Genomic DNA, 19,948 nt, shown 5'->3' on the forward strand with positions numbered 1-19,948 from the left:
GAGCCTATAAATAATCTGTTGAGAACTCGGACTTCTGTGCACTGAGGTGTCTATGGTTTCTATCTCAGAACAGTTAACATACTACTTTTTAAACTGTGCCTCAGTTTATTCTTCTGTAAAAGGTGAATAATTGTATTACTTCACAAAAAAGACTATTTAAGTAAACTAAATACTACATGTTAGCTTGGGCTGTCACAACAAAATAACTCAGACTGGGTGGCTTAAACAACAGAAATTTTTTTCACAGTTCTGAAGGCTGGAAGTCCAAGATCGGTATTCCCGCTGGTTTGGTTTCTGGTGAGAGCTCTGTCCCAGGCTTGTAGGCTGCCTTCTCTCTGTGTCCTCACCTAGCCCTTCCTCAGTATGTGTGCATAATGGGGGCCCTTCCTCTTATAGCACCATCAGTCTTACCAGATTATGGCCCCACTTGCATAACCTCATCTCCAAATACAGTCACATGGGCGGTTACGGCTTCAATGTGAGTTTTAAGGTAGACATAATTCAGTCCATAGAATATCATCATACAGAAAATTACTTAAAATAGTATATGGGGCATAGAAGTTGTTTAATGAATGGTAGTTTTGCTGTAGGGATTATTTTAAACATTTTCCCCCCTTTTTTCTTCTCTAGGTGCTGACTTTGGATTACTTCTGAAACACTAGGAATGGTAATTTCTACTTTTCGGGACCTCAGAACCAAGAAGCTAAAGAGAATCCCTATGTAAATAAAGTGAAATCTCTTCTGTTGTCCTTTTGCATTTGAAGACTTCTTTATTTCACCATACTCAAGGAGTCTATAACTAGTGCAGTCATTATGAATGTGACAAGTTTATTTTCCTTCACAAGTCCAGCTGTGAAGAGACTCCTTGGGTGGAAACAGGGTGATGAAGAAGAAAAATGGGCAGAGAAAGCTGTTGACGCTTTGGTGAAAAAACTGAAAAAAAAGAAAGGTGCCATGGAGGAACTGGAAAAGGCCTTGAGCTGCCCGGGGCAGCCAAGTAACTGTGTCACCATTCCCCGCTCTCTGGATGGCAGGCTGCAAGTTTCCCACCGGAAGGGACTGCCTCATGTCATTTATTGCCGCGTGTGGCGCTGGCCCGATCTCCAGAGCCACCATGAACTAAAACCACTGGAATGCTGTGAGTTTCCTTTTGGTTCCAAGCAGAAGGAGGTGTGCATCAATCCCTACCACTATAAGCGAGTAGAAAGCCCTGGTAAGTGTGGTTTTTTTGTTTGTTTGTTTATGTTCAGTTAGCCAACATATAGTACAGCATTATTTTGTGATGTAGTGTTCAGTGATTCATAAATTGCGTGTAACACCCAGTAAGCATTACCGCACGTGCCCTCCTTCACACCCACCACCTGGTTATCCCATCCCCCCACCCCCCTCCCCTCTGTAACCCTCAGTTTGTTTCCCCGGAGTCCAGAGTCTCTCATGGTTTGTCTCCCTCTCTGATTTCTTCCCATTCAGTTTTCCCTCCCTTCCTCTGTGGTCCTCTGTGCTATTGCTTATGGTCCACATATGCAGGAGCCCTTTTATATTGATGTGCTTAGCAGATTTGTGTTGTTTAAAATAAAAAAATAATCTCTTTCTGTATTTTTAGTTGTGATTTTTAAGTATCAGGGGAAAATATGTCAGCCCTTGAAGGTTTTGTACATTCTAATAACTCAGTTCTCTGTAGTTCATTTTATTTCTTAAGAGCAGGGCAAAATTGTAGCAGTACTAACATTTCTAACTATACATAAACAGCTTTCTTTCTAAATTTATTTTTTGTTTCTCATTGGCTCTGTGCATTTCTCTAGATAAACTTAGCTGTGATTTTATTACAATGGAAGAAAATTCAGAAAAGAAACAAACATGGGGCTGCCATCTACATACGTGAGGGAAATACATCTTTAGTGCAATTGCCAATGACTTGTACCACTTTATTTTTAAGGGGAGCATCTTTTTATCACCTCTGGTGAAATTTTGCTCCCTGCAGAGGATATGAAGGAATTTTGTTCTGCTGTGGACTCATTGATGCTATTGTTATATTATTATTATTGTGGACTCAGTGGATGCTTTTACCTTATAGAATATTCATAGTTTTTACCTCTGTGACCTTTTGGTCATATATAGTAAAGGATGTACATTAAAATTTGTATGGTTCTGCCCTCAAATTAGAGTCCACATTCTAGACCATTGCATCAAGTGGAAAGTGATTAGGCAATCTTAAGCACTGAGATATCTGATTGTCAGATTGGAACCCATTTTGTTGATGGATTAATTATTAATAGATTGTGGTTACCAAGGGTTCCCAAATGAGGCTGTGCGTTAGAATCACATGGCTCCCCTCCCAGAAATTTTGATTCTGGCACAGGCTGATGGTCTGTGTTTTTAACAAATACTTCAGATGGTGTCTAGTAGCTGTTGGGCTGGTGTTAGGAAACTCCTATGCCAGATCATGTGCTAATGTGGTTCTCAAATAAAAGGCATTCTGTTTTTATTTTTTTTTTTATGGAATATTTAAGACCTACAAAAAATTTAAAGACGAGGGAATAATATAATAAACATCTATGTATATAGTCAATTTAAGACATAAACGATTACAAATAAAACTGAAACTCTAGTTTATGCCTCTCTGGTTCTGTTTTTTTTCCCTTCAGTAACTATTCTGAATTTTTGGGGTAGAATTTGATGTCATTCCCATGCATGTTTTATACTGCTATTTTGTATGTATACATACATACTTGCTTGTATGAATCCATGACAACATGTAATAATATGTTTAGAAGTATTGATACTGGAACATCCTTCTACACTTGTATTCATTCAACATTATTTTTTTGTGATTTCTGTATTTTTTTTTTTTTAAGTGAATATATAATGTATTATTTGTTTCAGGGGTACAGGTCTGTGATTCATCAGTCTTACACAATTCACAGTGCTCACCGTAGCACATTCTGTTTTCTATTCTTTAAGATTACCTTGTCAAATTCTGTGAAATATCCTTTGGAAATTTTTTTGGAATTTTATTGTTTTTTTCTGGGAAGGATTGACTTAATTGTGTTTTTTCAGAATTTATTTAGGACTTTTTCTTTAAGTTTCCTCCATAAAGTTCTTATAGACCTTTTCTTAGATTTATGTCTCGATAACTAGTTGGTTTTTATTGAAAAAGTTACATTTTGTTAGACTTGATCTTGGCTAGGAAGGCACTTGCTTTTTTCCAGCAACTTTGTTGAATTCTCTTTATTCTAATGGAGACATTCTTTTCTGCCTGTCATACATTTTGTGATGTAAATTAAAAAGCAAAAACTCAACTCAGAGATAGATGATTTTTTTAGCCAGAAGTCAAGATGGAGAAGTTTGGGAGAAGAAAAAAGTAGTGTATAAGTAATAGGTACAAACAAGATTATTTTGGTGTGTGACTTTTTATCACCATAGTAACTTTAAGAGATACACAGGGAAGATTCTAACCCTACTTCGTTAGTGATGTAACCTGTGAATTAAGTGCCCTGTGTGTCAGACAGCTAGGATTCCCTGCATTTCCTCTGCCCACCTCCTGCCATTGCCATCCTTGCAATACTGCCTCTTACGCCTCCTGACCCATCACCCTCTTCAGGCCAATATTAGAGTTCTTTTAAGATGGATGTTATGAACATGTTACCTTCCTGCTTCCCATGGCTTGTACACAGAGCTCTGCACGTTCTGTCCTGCCTACCCTACCAGCTTCCTTTCCCACTTTTCCATGTTTTGTGTGTTTGAGTCGTATGCGAACACTGAATGTTCTTTTCTTCCATTAGCAACTCATTTCTCCTCCCTCTTTGCCTAGCTCACTCTTACTTATACTTCAGCTTTAAGCTTGGTAGAATTTAGCTTTGCTGAGGAGCCTCTCTTAATACCTCCGTACTCACCCCCCACGTAGGCTAGTCTCTGTTTCCCATAGCAATCTGAATTTCTTCATAATGTTCTTCACATTTGCAATTATCTGTTAGTCTTCCTGGTAAGTTGGAAATAAAGCTCCATGAGGGCAACGACCACATATATTATTAGCATTTTTACTTCAGCAACTAGCACAATTCAATCAATTTTGCTATTAAATGAGAATACTTGTTTTTATTTCTCTGTATGGTCATTTGTCCATTTTTTTAGAGAGGAGTTTTCAGCTTGCCTGTCTGTACCCTTTGAACATCATCTTCCCTTATTCATTTATCTCATTGGTAATGGGGAAATAACACCTAACATTACTACTAAAGTCTCTTGACACACAATGGAAAGTTGTTTTTTTTTTAAGTTACAAGTTAATACTGAGATGATTTTGTTATTCTTAATAGCTTATATGCAAGTGGTTTGATGGGGGGAGGGGTAGAAAACCAGATAAAATAAGACATTTGAGACTCCACAAATGTCATTCATCCCCACCAGCACACGCCTCATAGCCAAGAATCTTGTGAGGCTTACATAGAACAGTTTTAGAAAACTTTGAGGCTGAGGCCAGGATATGTTGAATTTAAACATATTGGGATTTTTCATGTTGTAAAGTGGCTGATGTGGGAATAAGAACAAATGTACTTTTTCCAGAGACCACTATGAAGCAGCCCCTACACGTCTCAGGGAGAAGCCCCACTGGAAGTATAAGGGAGCCTAAGCCCTTTACTCTCCCAGAGTTCAGTAGGCATTTTGGAGTACACCTGGTTATAATTTCTGTGAACTAGGGAAAAAGGAGTCTGGAATTCTAAGCTGCAGATACACAGCTCAGTAATGAATTTCTTTGGATTATGTAACTACTAATTTGAGATGAATTATTTGGAAGAGCAATTTAGCAGTTGAAGCATAAGATAGTTGAATCTCCCAACCTTGGTGTTTTCTCCAGAGACCTCTGTTTTAAGACCTCGTAAGCAAAATTCTACAAAAATTGGGTGTCTCTAGCTTTAAAGTAGTGGTTTTCAAAATATGTGCTCCTCAGACCAGCAGCGTTGGCATCACTTGGGATCTTTTGAGAAATACAAAATTTTGGACCCTTCCACAGGCCTATTGAATTGAACTCAGGGGATGGAGCCAGCAGTTGGTGTTTTGGCAAACTCTTTGGGAGATTCTAATGCAGGCTACACTTTGAGAACCACTGGTTTAAGGTATCCAGGCAAGTCATCAAGTTCAATTGATTAGATGAAGTTGTCTCTGTTATCAAAAAGAGATGCTAATGGGTTTGTCTTTGAAGTCACTCATCATTTTGAACTTTGCATGTTTTGTTACAGATATAAAATTGACCTCCTTCCAGAATTTTCATTCTCTCTGACAGTCCTAAGATCAGCACTCTGATAAAATAACAGAAGGTGTCTCTAAGGTGGTGGCGGAGACAGGGAGAGAGGAATGCTTTGTGATTTGGCCCAGCACAGGTTTTATTATTGTTCTTTGGCTATCTGATACTGTTTGTTTGACCAAAAATATTTTAATGGGTTTAAAGAATTCTCGTTTTTCTTTACCCTTTGTCATTTATTTTGTTAAAATAAAAAAGTCTGAAAATTGTAATGGTGGTGGGGGGACCCGAATTTGCAGAAGCACTTTGCGGCAACTTGCGTCCATCATAATTAACAGTGGTAAAGAGGGTGAAAGGGGAACTACCTTCCTTTTGGTGAGAGGTGCTACTTTGACCATTAGTGGAAATGTATCTGTGGGAAAGTAAAAAGTGTTCAGGATTTCTTTTTCTAAAAATGCATGGACAGTTACAGGAAAGAAAGTTCGTGCAGCTTCTGACTGTGACCCTGTTGATGATGTAACAGGTTACTGTTTACCCGGACTTTTAGTAGCCTTTAGAATCAAGGCTGCTTATTAGTGGTTGTGTTAAATATAGGTTTTCTTTTTCTTTACCAAAGTAAATGCTGACAGTGGTAAAGTAAGTCATCTAACTGTGGTGCCCAGACCATTCAGTTGCTAGCTGTTGATATTAACGTGCTTTTATGGAGACTTCCTGTCATCTGGCCTTATATATTTTTTATGTTTTTCACATGGCTCTTGAAAACTATCTTCTGTACTTTAAACGTAAACTTAATCAACTTGAAAGGCCGTAACAAACCTGAGCTTGAAATTCTGAGATTTCAATTTTAATCTTTAAAGTAACACCTAGAATTAGTTTCCTGTGCTTTTATTTTCAGCATAAAGGCTCCCAGCTGTTAAAATTCAAATACACCTAAAATCCTCTTCACCTGTTGGCCGAGAGTTTTGACTCTTTGGCTGCCTCAGTCACCATGAAATTCGTGGCTTGCAAAATGTTACCTTAGAAAGTCTTAAAGTTCTAGACATCGAGAACAAATATAGGGCTTTTGAGAAGCTGAGGGAGGGGATGGACAGGCGGGGTGGGTGTCACTATAAAAGGACGAAAACATGAGAGATCCTTGGGTTGATGGACATTTTTTGTGTCTTGACTCTATCAATGTTGATACTCTGATTGTGATGTCCTATAGTTTTGCAGGATGTCACCATTCGAGGAAACTAGGTAAAGGGTCAACAGGATTTCTCTGTTATTTCTTATAGCTGCATGTGAACGAATCTACAGTTACCTTAATTTAAAAAATAGGGATCTGCACAAAAGCCCCTTCTTCAGTTCATGACTCAAATCATGCTAGAGGTTTTCCTTAAGGAAACCATTGTATTTCAGTGAATGCAGGAGAGGTGCTCTATGCACATGGGTTATTTTCTACACAGGTTACTAAAAAGACATATACTTGGGGATTGAGATTTAATAAAATTGATATTTTAAAAAACCAAAAATGAAAGTCTTTTTTAAAAAATGTTTCTTCATACTGCAAATGTGTTTTCACTTGAGCCAATGATAACAAAAACTTTGTTCCAAGTAAAGTTTTTTTTTTTTAGGCTGTGTTAGTATACTCATTTGGAGGATAGGAATGGAGGAGAAGTACTGACTTTTCCTCCAGGTTTATCTGAGTGGTGATTCATAGGAGTCTGATAACTGAAGTTGTAAGCCACATAAACACATCTTAATAAGTGTTCCGAAGATTTGGAATTAATTAGTTAACAATATTAACTATAAAAATTTAAATAATGCATTTTGACTTGTGTATTAGGGTTCTCCAGAGAAACAGAACAAATTGGATTTTTATATATATATCTATATATATTTAAATAGATATAGATAGAAGAGATTTATTATAGGAATTGACTAACACCAGTATAGAGACCAGAAAGTCACATGATCTGCTGTTAAAAGCTGGGGAATCAAGAAGCTGGTGGCCTAAGTCCCGGTTCTAGTCCAAAGGCCGGAGAACCGGGAGCACTGATCTCTGAGGGCAGGTGGGTGTCCTGGCTGAAGTGAACAAAAAAAGCACATTTGCCCCTCCCCTACCTCTTTGTTCTTCAGGTATTGAACAGATTGGATGATGCCCACCTTGCTTTAATGAGAGTAATCATCTTTACTCTGTCTGCTGATTGAATTGCTAATCTCCTCTGGGGACATCCTCACAGACACAGCTGGAAAAAAAAGATGTCTTACCAGCTATCTGGGCATCCTGTAGCCCAGGCAAGTTGACATATAAAATTAACCATCACACCTCATAATTTCTGCATCTAAATTTCTCTTCATTTAAACATTTACGACACATACACACCTCCTCGAGAACCGTGTTTGCCCAAGAAGCACTGGTGTATGATTACAGCACAATTCGCTAAATCCAACAGTAGAAGTCTGGATAGGGGTTGCAGCTGACTCTTAAAAGCCTGAGAGTGGCCACAAAAAGGCTCAGTGGACTCTAACACATCTGGACGTAGTGTTCCAGTCTATGTGGTGGTACGGATATATATGTATATTTCATTGTACACAGGATTTAAATCCATTTGTAAGGACACACACAGAAGGTAGAAAGTATTCTGAAAAAAGTAGACCAGGGAAAACAAATTGAAATGGAAGGTCAAGACTAAGAGGAAAATCAGCACATAATGCATTCATTCCATGAGGGTTACTATGATAGATACACAGCTATATATAGTTACTGTATGTTCCTGTTATAGTCTGGGTGGTTCTCTAATTCTTCCGGAGGGAGAGAGATGTGAACAATATTTAGATGGAGGAAGAATGCTTTGAAAGCTGTAAGAGGTACTTTCTAACCTGTGAAGGGTGGGTGGTGGGGAGAAACTTTGAGGCCCTTTCCAGAGGTCAGCTGCAGCTGGGATACGCTGGGGCAAGAATGTCCCTGCCATTGTCGCTGCCCTTCCAGAGTCTGCCCAGGGCTCCATTCTGTTTGATCACTAATCCTCCTTCTCTACAAGGTCAACACACACCAAGTGGACATGGAGTTTGGATGCTGAGTTTTTTTTCCAACCAACTGTCATTGGCCTTTGGCTTGTGTTTGATAATTTCATCATTGTCATCTACCATATTACTTGAAATAGATGAAGTAATAGAATTGTGAGTAGGATTTCATACTCAAATCATTTAGCAGATTCCGTATTCTTAAAGTTCAAATGTGAAGTTAATTCTGATTTTTTTTTTCTTTTTCCTGAGCAACTGTTTTTAGTGCATTATTTGGGGCATTGGTTTTGTGCTGTTTATTATTTGATGAACATATGATGAAAAGTTATAACAGTTACTATATGTTGCTTTTACAGAAGTTGTAAAAGACATAAATTGAGGCAGATATCTGGACAATTATGTGATTTGTTCCTGGATGGGATTTTTCTGTTGGTAGATATACTCCAATTTGAAATATTAAGAATATACAGATTATACAAAGTATTTTTTTCATCATTTTGCTTCCCTGACCATTATCTTCCATTTCATTCTTTCCCTACCTCTGCAACATTAGGTGGGCAAGAGAAGGTATTTTCAGGTCTTTCTGATTCATTCAAAATTCGACACTCTTCCCTCCACCACTGCTAATTTATTAGGGCCGAAGGAACACTGGCCAGCAGTTGTCATAAACAAAACACAAACAACCATGGCTGATGAAGAAAAACAGTTTCAAAAACCATAAAAAAGTTCTTCATAATAAATGAAAGAAATAGTGTATATAATGATTGCAATTGTATAAAAATAATAAATTAAAAGGAAAAACTTGGCTTCCAAGACTAGAGTTGGATGAAATAATGAGACCTGTGAGTTGTGCTTTTTGACTTATTGTCCCTGCATGTAGAACATCCTCATACAATGATTTTTTTTTTTTTTTTTTTTTTTTTTGTAGGTTTGGGAATGTTTTATGTGGTTGGGGGAGGGGAGTGACCTGTGATTGCCCACATGTTGAAGTGCCTTGTGTTCTTAATGGATACTTGCAGAACTGAGAGAAAAAGAAGGGAAGGTTGGCTTATGTAATGCTCTTAGGCTGAGTAAGTATCTCAGTGTGCAGCCTCCTTGGTACTAGATATCAAAAGGCTTAAACAAGACTGGAGATTTCTTTCCCCAATATGTATATCTCATTCCTTTGTCTTTTTCTACTTCAAAATACAAATGTTATGAAAAACTCAGCACTATGCCTAATAATCTTGAATTAGCCAAATGATCAGATCTCTGTCGATTGTTGGAAAAATATTTCTTTGGGGAAGAGATGAGGAAGGAAAGAGGGGATGTTTATTTTAAAGAGCAGAGCTTAGGTACTTTGGGCAGCCGTAGGGTGCCACGAGCACTACATTAAAAATCTCAGAGTCCCTGAAAAATAGGAGAGCTAAGAAAAAAAAAAAACAAAAACAAACCAGATTTTGTTAATTTGCCAGCATGGCTGGGGATTAGTGTCATTTTTAGATATTGGTGTTAGGACCGGTTTGAAAGGCTGCAGACTTCTGTTTCCCCCTGAGTTTAGTCTGGCCTGGGTTTCCACTGTGTCAACAGCGATTCTTCCCCATGTGTGGGAGGTGGGCAGATAAACACTTAACATGCTGCTTACCCTTTCCACTTTCCTCATTATCAGTGCCCTCGACAGGATTTCTCCATTCCTGTGGCCCTTAGCACCAAAGTCCTTGATACTCACTTGTGGGTCTGCTCTTCATAAATCTGCTGTGAGTGACAGGGGCTATATAACTGGAAGTAATTGTAAATTCCTTGAAAAAAGATCTAGAGTCTAGAAAACATGGGCCATGTTTAAATAAAAAGATTCAGGGCAACCAAGGACTGTTGGGCAGATTTTCCTCCAGTTCTTTGTATCATCAGCTTTATGCTCTGGAATCTCCAGCAGACCTTACCAGGGAAGATTGGGTTTACATCCTCCATCACTACTACCTCAGTTCTAGCACGGCTCCCCAAGATACACCGCTGTTCTTAGTTCTGAACCTTTTTGCGCGAAGGAAGCAATTCTTATCCAAGTAGTGGTTTGACTTCTAGAGTCACATCACCTTCCCCCGACCACCTGCCTGCTTGCCTTTATGGGATCTTCAGTCACAGTAAGGCAAAAGGAGAGCCTGTGATTTCTGTAAGTGGTTTTGGGGCAGCTTTTTGTAAAGTAAAAGGAAACATATGTAAGACAACAGGGTGGAATTGTCTTGGGTGTTTTTTCCTTCATGTTTCCCTGTCATTTCCCTTACAGTTATGTCTAGCTAGCTCTGTAGCAGATATAGCAATATTTTTTTCTGTGACAATATCTTTCCTTGAGTATGGAAAAAGTTTAGCACATGGTAGTGTGCCAGACAGTTAAGTATGGTGGTCAAGGTAGGAAACAGTTTTGGGTAAGTGCTTTTGAAACAATACAACCTATAGCTTTTAAATAGGAAAAGGAAACGCTAATTTTAAAATGAGCTTTGTAGAAAAAAAAAATTGACGGGAGCGTGTCACAAGGACACAGGAGTCAGCCTGAAGGGGGCTGCCCGTGGCTTCATTAGAGAAAATTTGATCAACAAAATAATTATGGACAGAAAATAATTATAAAGCATTTAGGGATTAAAAACAGGAATCCTGAAGATAGATAAATGGAGAGAAAGGGGAAGGGCTCTTCTTCACGGTAGGTGACTGTGGTGAGTGTGGAGTGGAGTTCTTTAGCATATTCAGGACAAATGAGACAATTTAAAGCAGATATTTATATCTCTTTAAGGTGTCAGGTTAGAACATGGTTAAGAGGAGTCTTGGATCTGAAGGTCTGGACTAAAATTTGAGCACTTGGTATTTTCAAACTTGGGCCACTTACTCGTCCTCTTTGAATCTGTGTTTGCTAACCTGTGAGACAGGGTGCGATTATATCTACTTTCCAGGGTAGTGGCAAGGATTGAATCAAGTAATGCATGTGAAAAGGCTCTATATACCTTCTTGAAACATAACATGGCTGAAGTAAGGAACATAACTTCTGTATACAGCTGCAGAGTAAAATGAAATTCATACTGTAAGTAAACTTCCACTAAAGAAATTTTTGGAAAACTAATGACAATAGTTGCAATGTTAATAATAGTAACAGTGAAGATGAAAATAGTTACTTTTTATGCTTGCTGCATGCCAGGCACTGTGCTTGTCACATCCCTTGTATTCTCATTTAATACTGACCACAACTGCAAGAGGTAAAGGGACCAAATGGGCCACGGAGATGCACTTACACAACTTGTAACAGGCCAGCTGGGATTCAAATTGAAGTCTAACTCCAGAATTCATGCTGCTAACCACTACATTGTACTGCTTGCCAAAAGAGGTAGCTTCCCCCCACCCTTTAATTAGCTTTCTCTTTTTGACGAAGGAGCAGAGCATCACCTGCTCTTCGTAGCAGAGCAAGTGGTCTGAACTGTATGCGGGCTGCCTGAAGTCAGGGTCCGGAGCAGTAGAGTGGGTCCACTCCTGGCTTCAGGTGTTTATGGAGGCTTTATTTGTGTTTATTTCCCCTCGGTCAGTAATCATCATTAGATAACAAGTATCTGTTTCATGGAATATACTTAATGGGATCAAATTTGAACTCGGAAGGAGAACTAATTACATTCAGCGGCAATTACAAATTAAGCCGCATTGCCTGGTGCGAACCCTGGGGATGGTCATTTACATATCAATAGGGTCTAATAGATGATTAGGCACACTAGGCCGCCAGCGCTGCCTGCGCAGTGGTAACTGCCCCTCATAGAGTGCCATCGTGGCGCAGGAACCTGCCTGTGCAACACACGGTGGTTAGGAGCCGAGATTCTGGAGCCAGATGCCTAGGTTTGAATCCTGTCTCCACAGGTTGCGGGTTATATTCGTGCAGGCAAGTTAATCTCCGTACCTCAGTATCTATTTTTATAAAGTAGAGGTAATGACAGTGAAAGGAGTTCTTCGTACAGCACTTTCATAGAGAAGCACTGTGTAAATGTTAAACATGAAAATCTGGGAGAAGAGCTGTTATTCCCATTTTACTTGTAAGGAAGTGAGGTTCTGATAATTGGCTAGTAAAGAATTGAGCAGGAATTCCAATTTCAGAAGCCGAAAACTAAAACCGGCCTCTAATTGTTGTTCTGTTTCATCTACACCTTCTGAAGGATTTTTTTCCTCCTGGTATTTTTAGCTTACACTCTGAAGTTCTTCTTCCTCTCACAAATTCTGAAGCTCTAATAACATAGCACCTTCCTTCTGTGGTAGTTAAGCAAATAAACATTCGGCAGAGGAAAGGAACCTGGGCTGAGTAGGGAGAGAGGAGTCAGGGAGGGAGGCAGCATTTGAGAGTGGGGCTGCGCGGAGCTGTTGGAGGCTTGGGTCGTTCTCCCTACAGAAACGGGGGAGAACTTACACTGCCCAGTTCAGACAGCTGGCACTCGTGGCAGTCTTGATCCAAAGCTAACGCATGGTACCATGCCACCTGACCAAAGTGTGGACACTTGATAAATTTTCTTGTTAGGTTCGTGTAAGGCCCTGCTGGTCTCTTCTGTATCCTTCTCATTTTAGTCTGTGTACCTGAGAATTAGAACTGGTACTATATAGAGTTTTAGGGGTTGGACGAATGATTTGTAGAAATTTGATGTAAGGTGATCAAATTGAAGTTCCAGGTTTCACAGCCACTAGAGACATAGGGTGAGAAAGCTAGTCCTGCATTGCCATGCCCATAGCCACTCCTCATCGCCCTGAATCCCAGCTCCCAGGCAGTCTGACTTAATGTCTCTGGGATGAGGCACAATAATCTGCCTTTTTAATGTTTATAAGATTTTTTTTTAAGATTTTATTTATTTTATTTGACAGACAGAGATTACAAGTAGGCAGAGAGGCAGGAAGAGAGAGAGAGAGGAGGAAGCAGGCTCCCTGCTGAGCAGAGAGCCTGATGCGGGGCTCCATCCCAGGATCCTGAGATCATGACCTGAGCCGAAGGCAGCGGCTTAACCCACTGAGCCACCCAGGCGCCCCTGTTTATAAGATTTTTAATTAATCTACTTGAGAGATCACAAGTAGGCAGAGAGGCAGGCAGAGAAAGATGGGGAAGCAGGCTCCCTGCGGGGCTCGATCCCAGGACTCTGAGATCATGACCAGAACCGAATGCAGAGGCTCAACCCACTGAGCCACCCAGGCACCCTAGAGTCTGCCTTTTTAAACAAGTATCTTGCTAATCCAAATGCAGATAGTCTGAGGACTTTGAGAAAGATTGGTCTATATTAATTGCCTTATAATAAGTAGTTAAGGAATAGTAATATAATTCACATACATTAATTGAAAAAATAAAAATCTATTATATGCTATACACTGAATGATACAGCAGGAAAAAAAAAAACAACCTCACATCTGTCCTCTAGGGGCTTAGGGTTTGGGTGAGGTAAAGTCAAATTAGCAATAAAATGTAACAGATGCTATGGTGGAGGTCTCTTTAGACAACAGTGGGGCACAAAGAGGAATTCATTTTTACTGGGGGTGAGTATTAAAAAACAAGAAAGGCAGAATAAAGCAGATAACATTTAGAACTGAGACTTGGAAATAGGGTCAAGTGAGCAAAGGTACAGAAGTATGAAACTAGCAGAAAAACTGCAAGAAGCCTGGAATGGCTGGGCGGAGAGAGGGCGGGAGGACACTTACCCCCAAAGATAGGTTGGCATGGGAATCTGAGCTGGGTCAGGAAGTCACAGAAGATGTACCATGGGTGCATAATCTCACAGATAAGATGTCTTTCAAGGAAATCAGCTGTAGTATACCAAAAAGAGCCCTGGCTTGGAATTATCTACGAAGTTGAGTTCTCAAAGTTGAGTTAGATATAGGCTACTTTTAAGTAAATTTAACATTTTTTTTTTCTTTTTAAGCTTGAAGATACTGTTACTGATGATAATTCATTTCTCTGCCTGTAGTCAAACTGTGTTCACATATTTGTTTTGTATTAAGGTATTTGTACTGAAGAGTAATTGATACGTTCCTAGAAAATAGGTACTGTGAAGTTACTCACTTTAGGCAAAACTGTCTTAACTTTTAAAACGATGTTCTCCCAAAAAACTAAACAGAGTACCGGAAAGAGAATTTTAATGATGACTTCCAGAATCTCCTTCCAGTTTTACAGGCTGAGCAGTGCGGTGTGGTGGTGATGAGCAGGCCTTGATTCAAAGCCTGGCTCTCACCGCAGCAGCTGTGGTGACCTTGGGTGTATTACTGACCCAGGCCGAGCCCGCTTCCTTGTCAGTTGGGAAGATTCAGTGGTCTCATGAACTCCGTGTAGGCAGGGATAGTGGCTGTCCCGCTGGCTTCCGCACTGGCCGTGCCCTGCACAAGGCCTTGCCTATAGTCGGTATTTGATGGGCGTGTACGTACTGCTTAGTGAACATTCATACTGTTTCACCTTATTGTCTTATTGTTGCCTCACCACCACTAAGCAAACAAAGAGAGAAAATGCCAGCACTCGGGGATTTGGGGCTATATGTTTTACTAAAATTTAACCTTGATTAAAGGTTCTGAGAATCTTCAGTATGAAGTTTCCCTGACACCTTCTGAAGTGAGGAATTTCATTTATTAAATGCATACACTGTGAACTTTTCAATGGTCTTCCCCTCGCCACTACTCTACTTGAAATGTTTCTGTTTAGAAGGTCACCGAGCCACTGAGCACACACCGTATCTAGGGACATCTGTCTAGTACAGATACTGTACAGGGCACAGCTGCTCCGGCAGCATCACCGTCCCTTGTTTTCGTGGGGGAAGGGCAGCACTGGCCTGCTTCTTGGGCCATTCTTCGGTTAGCTCTGGGTCACCTTCCTGCTCTTTAGGTGACCTCCCCGAGGCATCCTGAGACCCAACTGAGATGGGGTCTGGTGCTGAATTTTATACACAGGAAGCCCCAGATACACATAGAGCAGCTCTATCATCAGTCAGAAGACCTGTGGAATGTAGGGCAAGAAGGTCCTTTAGAATTCAAGTTCCTTGCTTTTATGAGTGAAGAAGTTGAGACTCTGAAAAATTAAATGATTTGCCCAAAGTCAGAAAAGTAGTTATTATCCTGGCCAAGGCTGAACTCAGATGTTCTATTGCTTAAAATACCTTTTCCAAGTCATCAGAACTCAAAAGCCTTTATGTACCACTGAGTAGCATCTAGCTTGTTAGTCATCATGTGCATGTGGGCAAATGTAGGCAAGGGTCTGGCCTCTTTGTTACCAAAACTCTCATGCGTGTTTAAAAAACAAAACAAAACTTGTTCACCAGCATCTGATGGGTCACAGTTTAGGTAGAGATTTGTCAGCCTTCGTCTCATTACTAGGCTACCTCTGACTTGGGGATAGAATTTCAAGCAGGGCTTCAAAATCTTGAAAAAGCTCACAAACCTAGGGGGTGTGCATGAATGCTTTCCAGAGCTCAGCTCCTCTGTCCAATTTTAGCTGTTTCTTCTTCATGCCTTTTCCTTGTGCCTGGCAACACAGGAAAACAGAGTCCAATAGCAGAATTACAAATGTCTCCTGTAGACTGAGAAAGGGATTTTATTTATCTTTCCTCTTCTGAATTTAAATAGTTACTGTTTCTAGTTTGGATGCCATATAATTTGTTGTCCACACCAGGACACTTTTGAGAGTAGCATGGGTCACCTACTAAAACTCTCCTGAAACTCACTTCCTGAAACTTTCTTAGTTTGGTTTTCCTGTAGACTGAGAAAGGGATTTTATTTATTTATTTATTTTAACTGAAAGAGACGTCTAAAAACTTAGAAAAGCAGAGGTCCATCTCTGGGAGGAGGCAGCCATCTGACTTTTCTCCTCTTGCTTCATTGGGAAGAAAAGGGAAGAGAGCGTCCTCCTTTCAAAGACACACAGCAATTAGCGATTTTCACGTGGGTGGAAGGAGGCATTGTGAAATTGCCTAGGAGTCCTCCCCCTTTCCCCCAAATACACCTCAGGAGGTGGTGTGAAGCCAGCCAGGGTTCTTACCAGGGTTGGGACTCTTAGAATATAGGAATGACCCAACACAGTCTGATTTTTAAATGATTGACATAAAAAAGAAGTTTGTGTGTATAAAGAAATGTGTTTTACCATTGGGCTTCTCTTTCCAAAGAGATTCTTGCAATTCAAATTAACCAGGAGCAGCCCTGGAAAGAGAAGCCACAAACTTGAGTCATTGTTTGAAATTGCCAAGTAGGAGTAAGCTTTTCAGTGCACCAAAGAAAACTTGGTTCCCCAGAAGAGTCTGTGCTTCCATTATCTGTTCTCCATAAAGTAGAAGTAGCCTGAAACGTGGAAAGAAATATTAGAAGAAAGATGTTTCTCATTCTCTCTGCCTTCCTGTTCCTGACCTGAGTCAGGCCTAGAGTTTGCAAATCCTGTTTCTTTCAGCTAGTTCATCCAACTCTCACCTAGGAAATAGGAATTGTACGTAGAAGATGCATTTAAACTTGGATTATTCATCTGGATGTTCATTTTTTCCTTTTCCCCCAGTACAAAACAGCTCTCTTAATCATTCCTTAACTGAAATATTATTGAATGAAGGAAACAAGGTCTGGGGGTGGCGAGATGAAGAGATATGTGGGAGGGAGCAGCACCTTTAGGGCCCACACGGGCCAGAGGGGCCTGGGCCGGTCATCTTAGAGCAGCTGTGCTTGTAGGCGCAGCCCTGCCTCTCTAAGCCCCATGTCTATCTGCCACACTAACACTTCTCTCTAGGGCTAGCAGCTGTTCCAGATCCCAGACCCAGATCTTTCCTCTTCTGAATTTAAATAGTTACTGTTTCTAGTTTGGATGCCATATAATTTGTTGTCCACACCAGGACACTTTTGAGAGTAGCATGGGTCACCTACTAATAATCCCACCGGACGGCACCTACAAATTGGGACTGTCCCAGGCAAGCCAGAACATACAGATACCATACTTCTAAGTCTTCAAACAATGCAAATCAGATTTGATAATCATGTATTATGTATCATCAGGGAGATAGAAGGATCGCATAACTGAACTTGCTAAATTGAACCAGAGTTTTTTCCTTTAAATTGGCTGGCCATAACTTTATTTTTGTCCAGAAAACTTCTGAAATTTATTCTACGTATCCATCCCTTAAACTGTCGAGGATATAATTTAACATTCTTAGAAACTTAGAGTCGCTGAAGCAGTAGAACATCGTGGTTGAGAGTGCTCCATGCCTTCCTAATTCTTGACACTTCTTCTGTGACCTTAGGTCAGTCACCCTGTAAGCGCTCTTCTTTCTAAAGTGATACAACATGCTCAGCGTGGGTCTGGGCTTAGAGCAAACGTCTGTGGTGACTGTGGTGTGTTACTGTAAATTTTGTGGAATATTGATGATCACCTAAAATTGACTTGATGAGTGTCTCCTTCTACGTAAATGCTCTTAGAGTCTGTTCTGTATTTATTTGTCTCCCTTCTTACTGTTCCTGGTCACTTTTATGCTGTAGTTTTCTGAGATACTAATAACTGGTTAAGAACTGTGACACTGAGTCAGTAGGAAATCCATGCATTCAGACTTTGGGGTACCACCACCCACCCCAGCATAATGCCATTCCGGGTACTCAAAGCCGTAGGTAACTTGGCATGTCTCCTTGGAGTATCAATTTTACTTGATTACAAGTTATTTAAAATATCACCTTTATGTTTGATAAGTAATAAGGTGTAGGGCATAAAATATGTATGAATTTGGTTAGGTGAAGAAAAATTTCAGTGTAATTTCACAATTCCAGTGGAGCTGCTGGGATCCCACATGACTTTCTGTCACTGGTGTTTACTATGGTGAAAAATGTTGAAAAACACACAGAAACATCTTTCAGATTCTGAGGCTAATGTGAGAACACTGGTGGCAGCCATTTTATTTTTTATTTTTTTTAGAAAAGTCCTCTTTCAAGTGGAAGGGCACCTAGGTGGCTGTCAGTTAAGCTTCTGACTCTTGATCTCAACTCAGGTCCTGATCTCAGGGTTATGAGTTCAAGGCCCGTGTTGGGCTCCACACTGAGCATGGAGCCTGCTTGAAAAAAAAAAAAAAAAGGTGCATAGAATATTTACCTTGGAGTTCTGCTTACTAACATTGCATATCTTAAATGTTATTGCTGCTTTAACATGGAGCTTTCTTGCAACTCTTTACTTCTGATATCTTCAGTTGGTTTTCACCCTAGGAGCTGGTATGTCTGATAACCAACTGGAATTCCTTTCATGGTTGGGGATTCTGCATGGGGAGCTACGCATTATATAGTGCCAGAAGTAGATATAGTAGGATAAAGCTGTTTTAGTTGGGTATTAATATACTATTGAGCTCAGAGTAATGGTTCCAAAACTTTGAAGATGGGATTCAAAAAAGGAATCGATAATAAAACATTTTAGGCATGTTTAAAAATTGATAAAAGACAGTTTTAAATTGCCTCTTCACATTTGCTTTTTGAACAGTTTTATTAAGGAATAACTGACCTAGAATAAACTGCATGTGTTTAAAATGTACAGTGTGATTAGTTTTGACATAGTCCTGTGAAAGTGTCACCACAGTGAAGACAGGGAACATACATATCACCTCCAAAATTTACTCACACACCTTTGTACTCTCTCTCTCCAGCCCTTACTATCATCCCCAGGCAACTACTGCTCTGAGTTCTGTCACCATACATTGGTTTGCATATTCTAGATTTTATATGCATGGAATTAACAGTATACACTCTTTTTCTTTTTTAAGGATTTTATTTGAGAGAGAGCAAGAGCAAGCATGAACCAGGGGAAGGACAGAGGGAGAGGGAGAAGCAGGCTCCCTGAACCTGATATGGGGCTCAATCCCAGGACCCTGGGATCATAACATGAGCCAAAGACAGATGCTCAACCCACTGAGCCACCCAGGTGCCCCATACTCTTTTTCTGTCTGACTTCTCTCAGCATATTTTGAGATTCATCCATGTTGTTTTATGAATCACTATTTCATACCTTTTTATTGCTGAGTAGTAATTTACTGTAGTGATATACCATAATTTACTCGTTTGGTTTTCAGTGGATATTTGTTTCCAGTTTTTGGCTATCACAGGTAAGACACACACATCTATATGGATATGTTTTCATTTTGCATGGGAGGATTTGCATTTCCTCAAAGGAAAATGGCTGGGACATGTGGTAGATACGTTTAATTTTATAAGAAACTGCCAAAATGTTACCCAGAGTGGTTGTACCACTCTACATTACAGCCAGCAATATATGAGAATCCCTATTGCCAACACTTGGTATGGTCGATCCTAATAATTAAAAATTTATTGTGGTAAAATATATATAACGTAGTACTTATTACTTTGACCATTCGTAAATGTACAATTCCATGGCGTTAAATAAATTCAGTGTTGTTTAACTATTATCACTGTCATTATCACTATTATTTTTTAATTTTTTATTTTTTATAAACATATATTTTTATCCCCAGGGGTACAGGTCTGTGAATCGCCAGGTTTACACACTTCACAGCACTCACCAAAGCACATACCCTCCCCAATGTCCATAACCCCACCCCCCTTCTCCCAACCCCCCTCCCCCCAGCAACCCTCAGTTTGTTTTGTGAGATTAAGAGTCACTTATGGTTTGTCTCCCTCCCAATCCCATCTTGTTTCATTTATTCTTCTCCTACCCACTTAAGCCCCCATGTTGCATCACCACTTCCTCATATCAGGGAGATCATATGA

At 39.9% G+C, this 19,948-nt stretch overlaps 1 protein-coding gene across 4 annotated transcripts in view; it reads left to right on the forward strand.

Moving 5' to 3' along the window:
• SMAD1 (SMAD family member 1) overlaps positions 1–19,948 on the forward strand; it is a 74,971-nt gene that overhangs the window by 28,381 nt on the left and 26,642 nt on the right. For all 4 annotated transcript variants that reach the window (XM_032332407.1, XM_032332410.1, XM_032332408.1 and 1 more), the window contains one exon: positions 631–1,213. In XM_032332407.1, the coding sequence (XP_032188298.1) occupies positions 814–1,213 (400 nt within the window). In that variant the 5' untranslated portion in view covers positions 631–813. The remainder of the gene's footprint in view (positions 1–630; positions 1,214–19,948) is intronic.

The sequence above is a fragment of the Mustela erminea genome, chromosome 2 (genome assembly GCF_009829155.1).
Source record: "Mustela erminea isolate mMusErm1 chromosome 2, mMusErm1.Pri, whole genome shotgun sequence".
NCBI classification, from domain to species: Eukaryota; Metazoa; Chordata; class Mammalia; order Carnivora; family Mustelidae; genus Mustela; species Mustela erminea.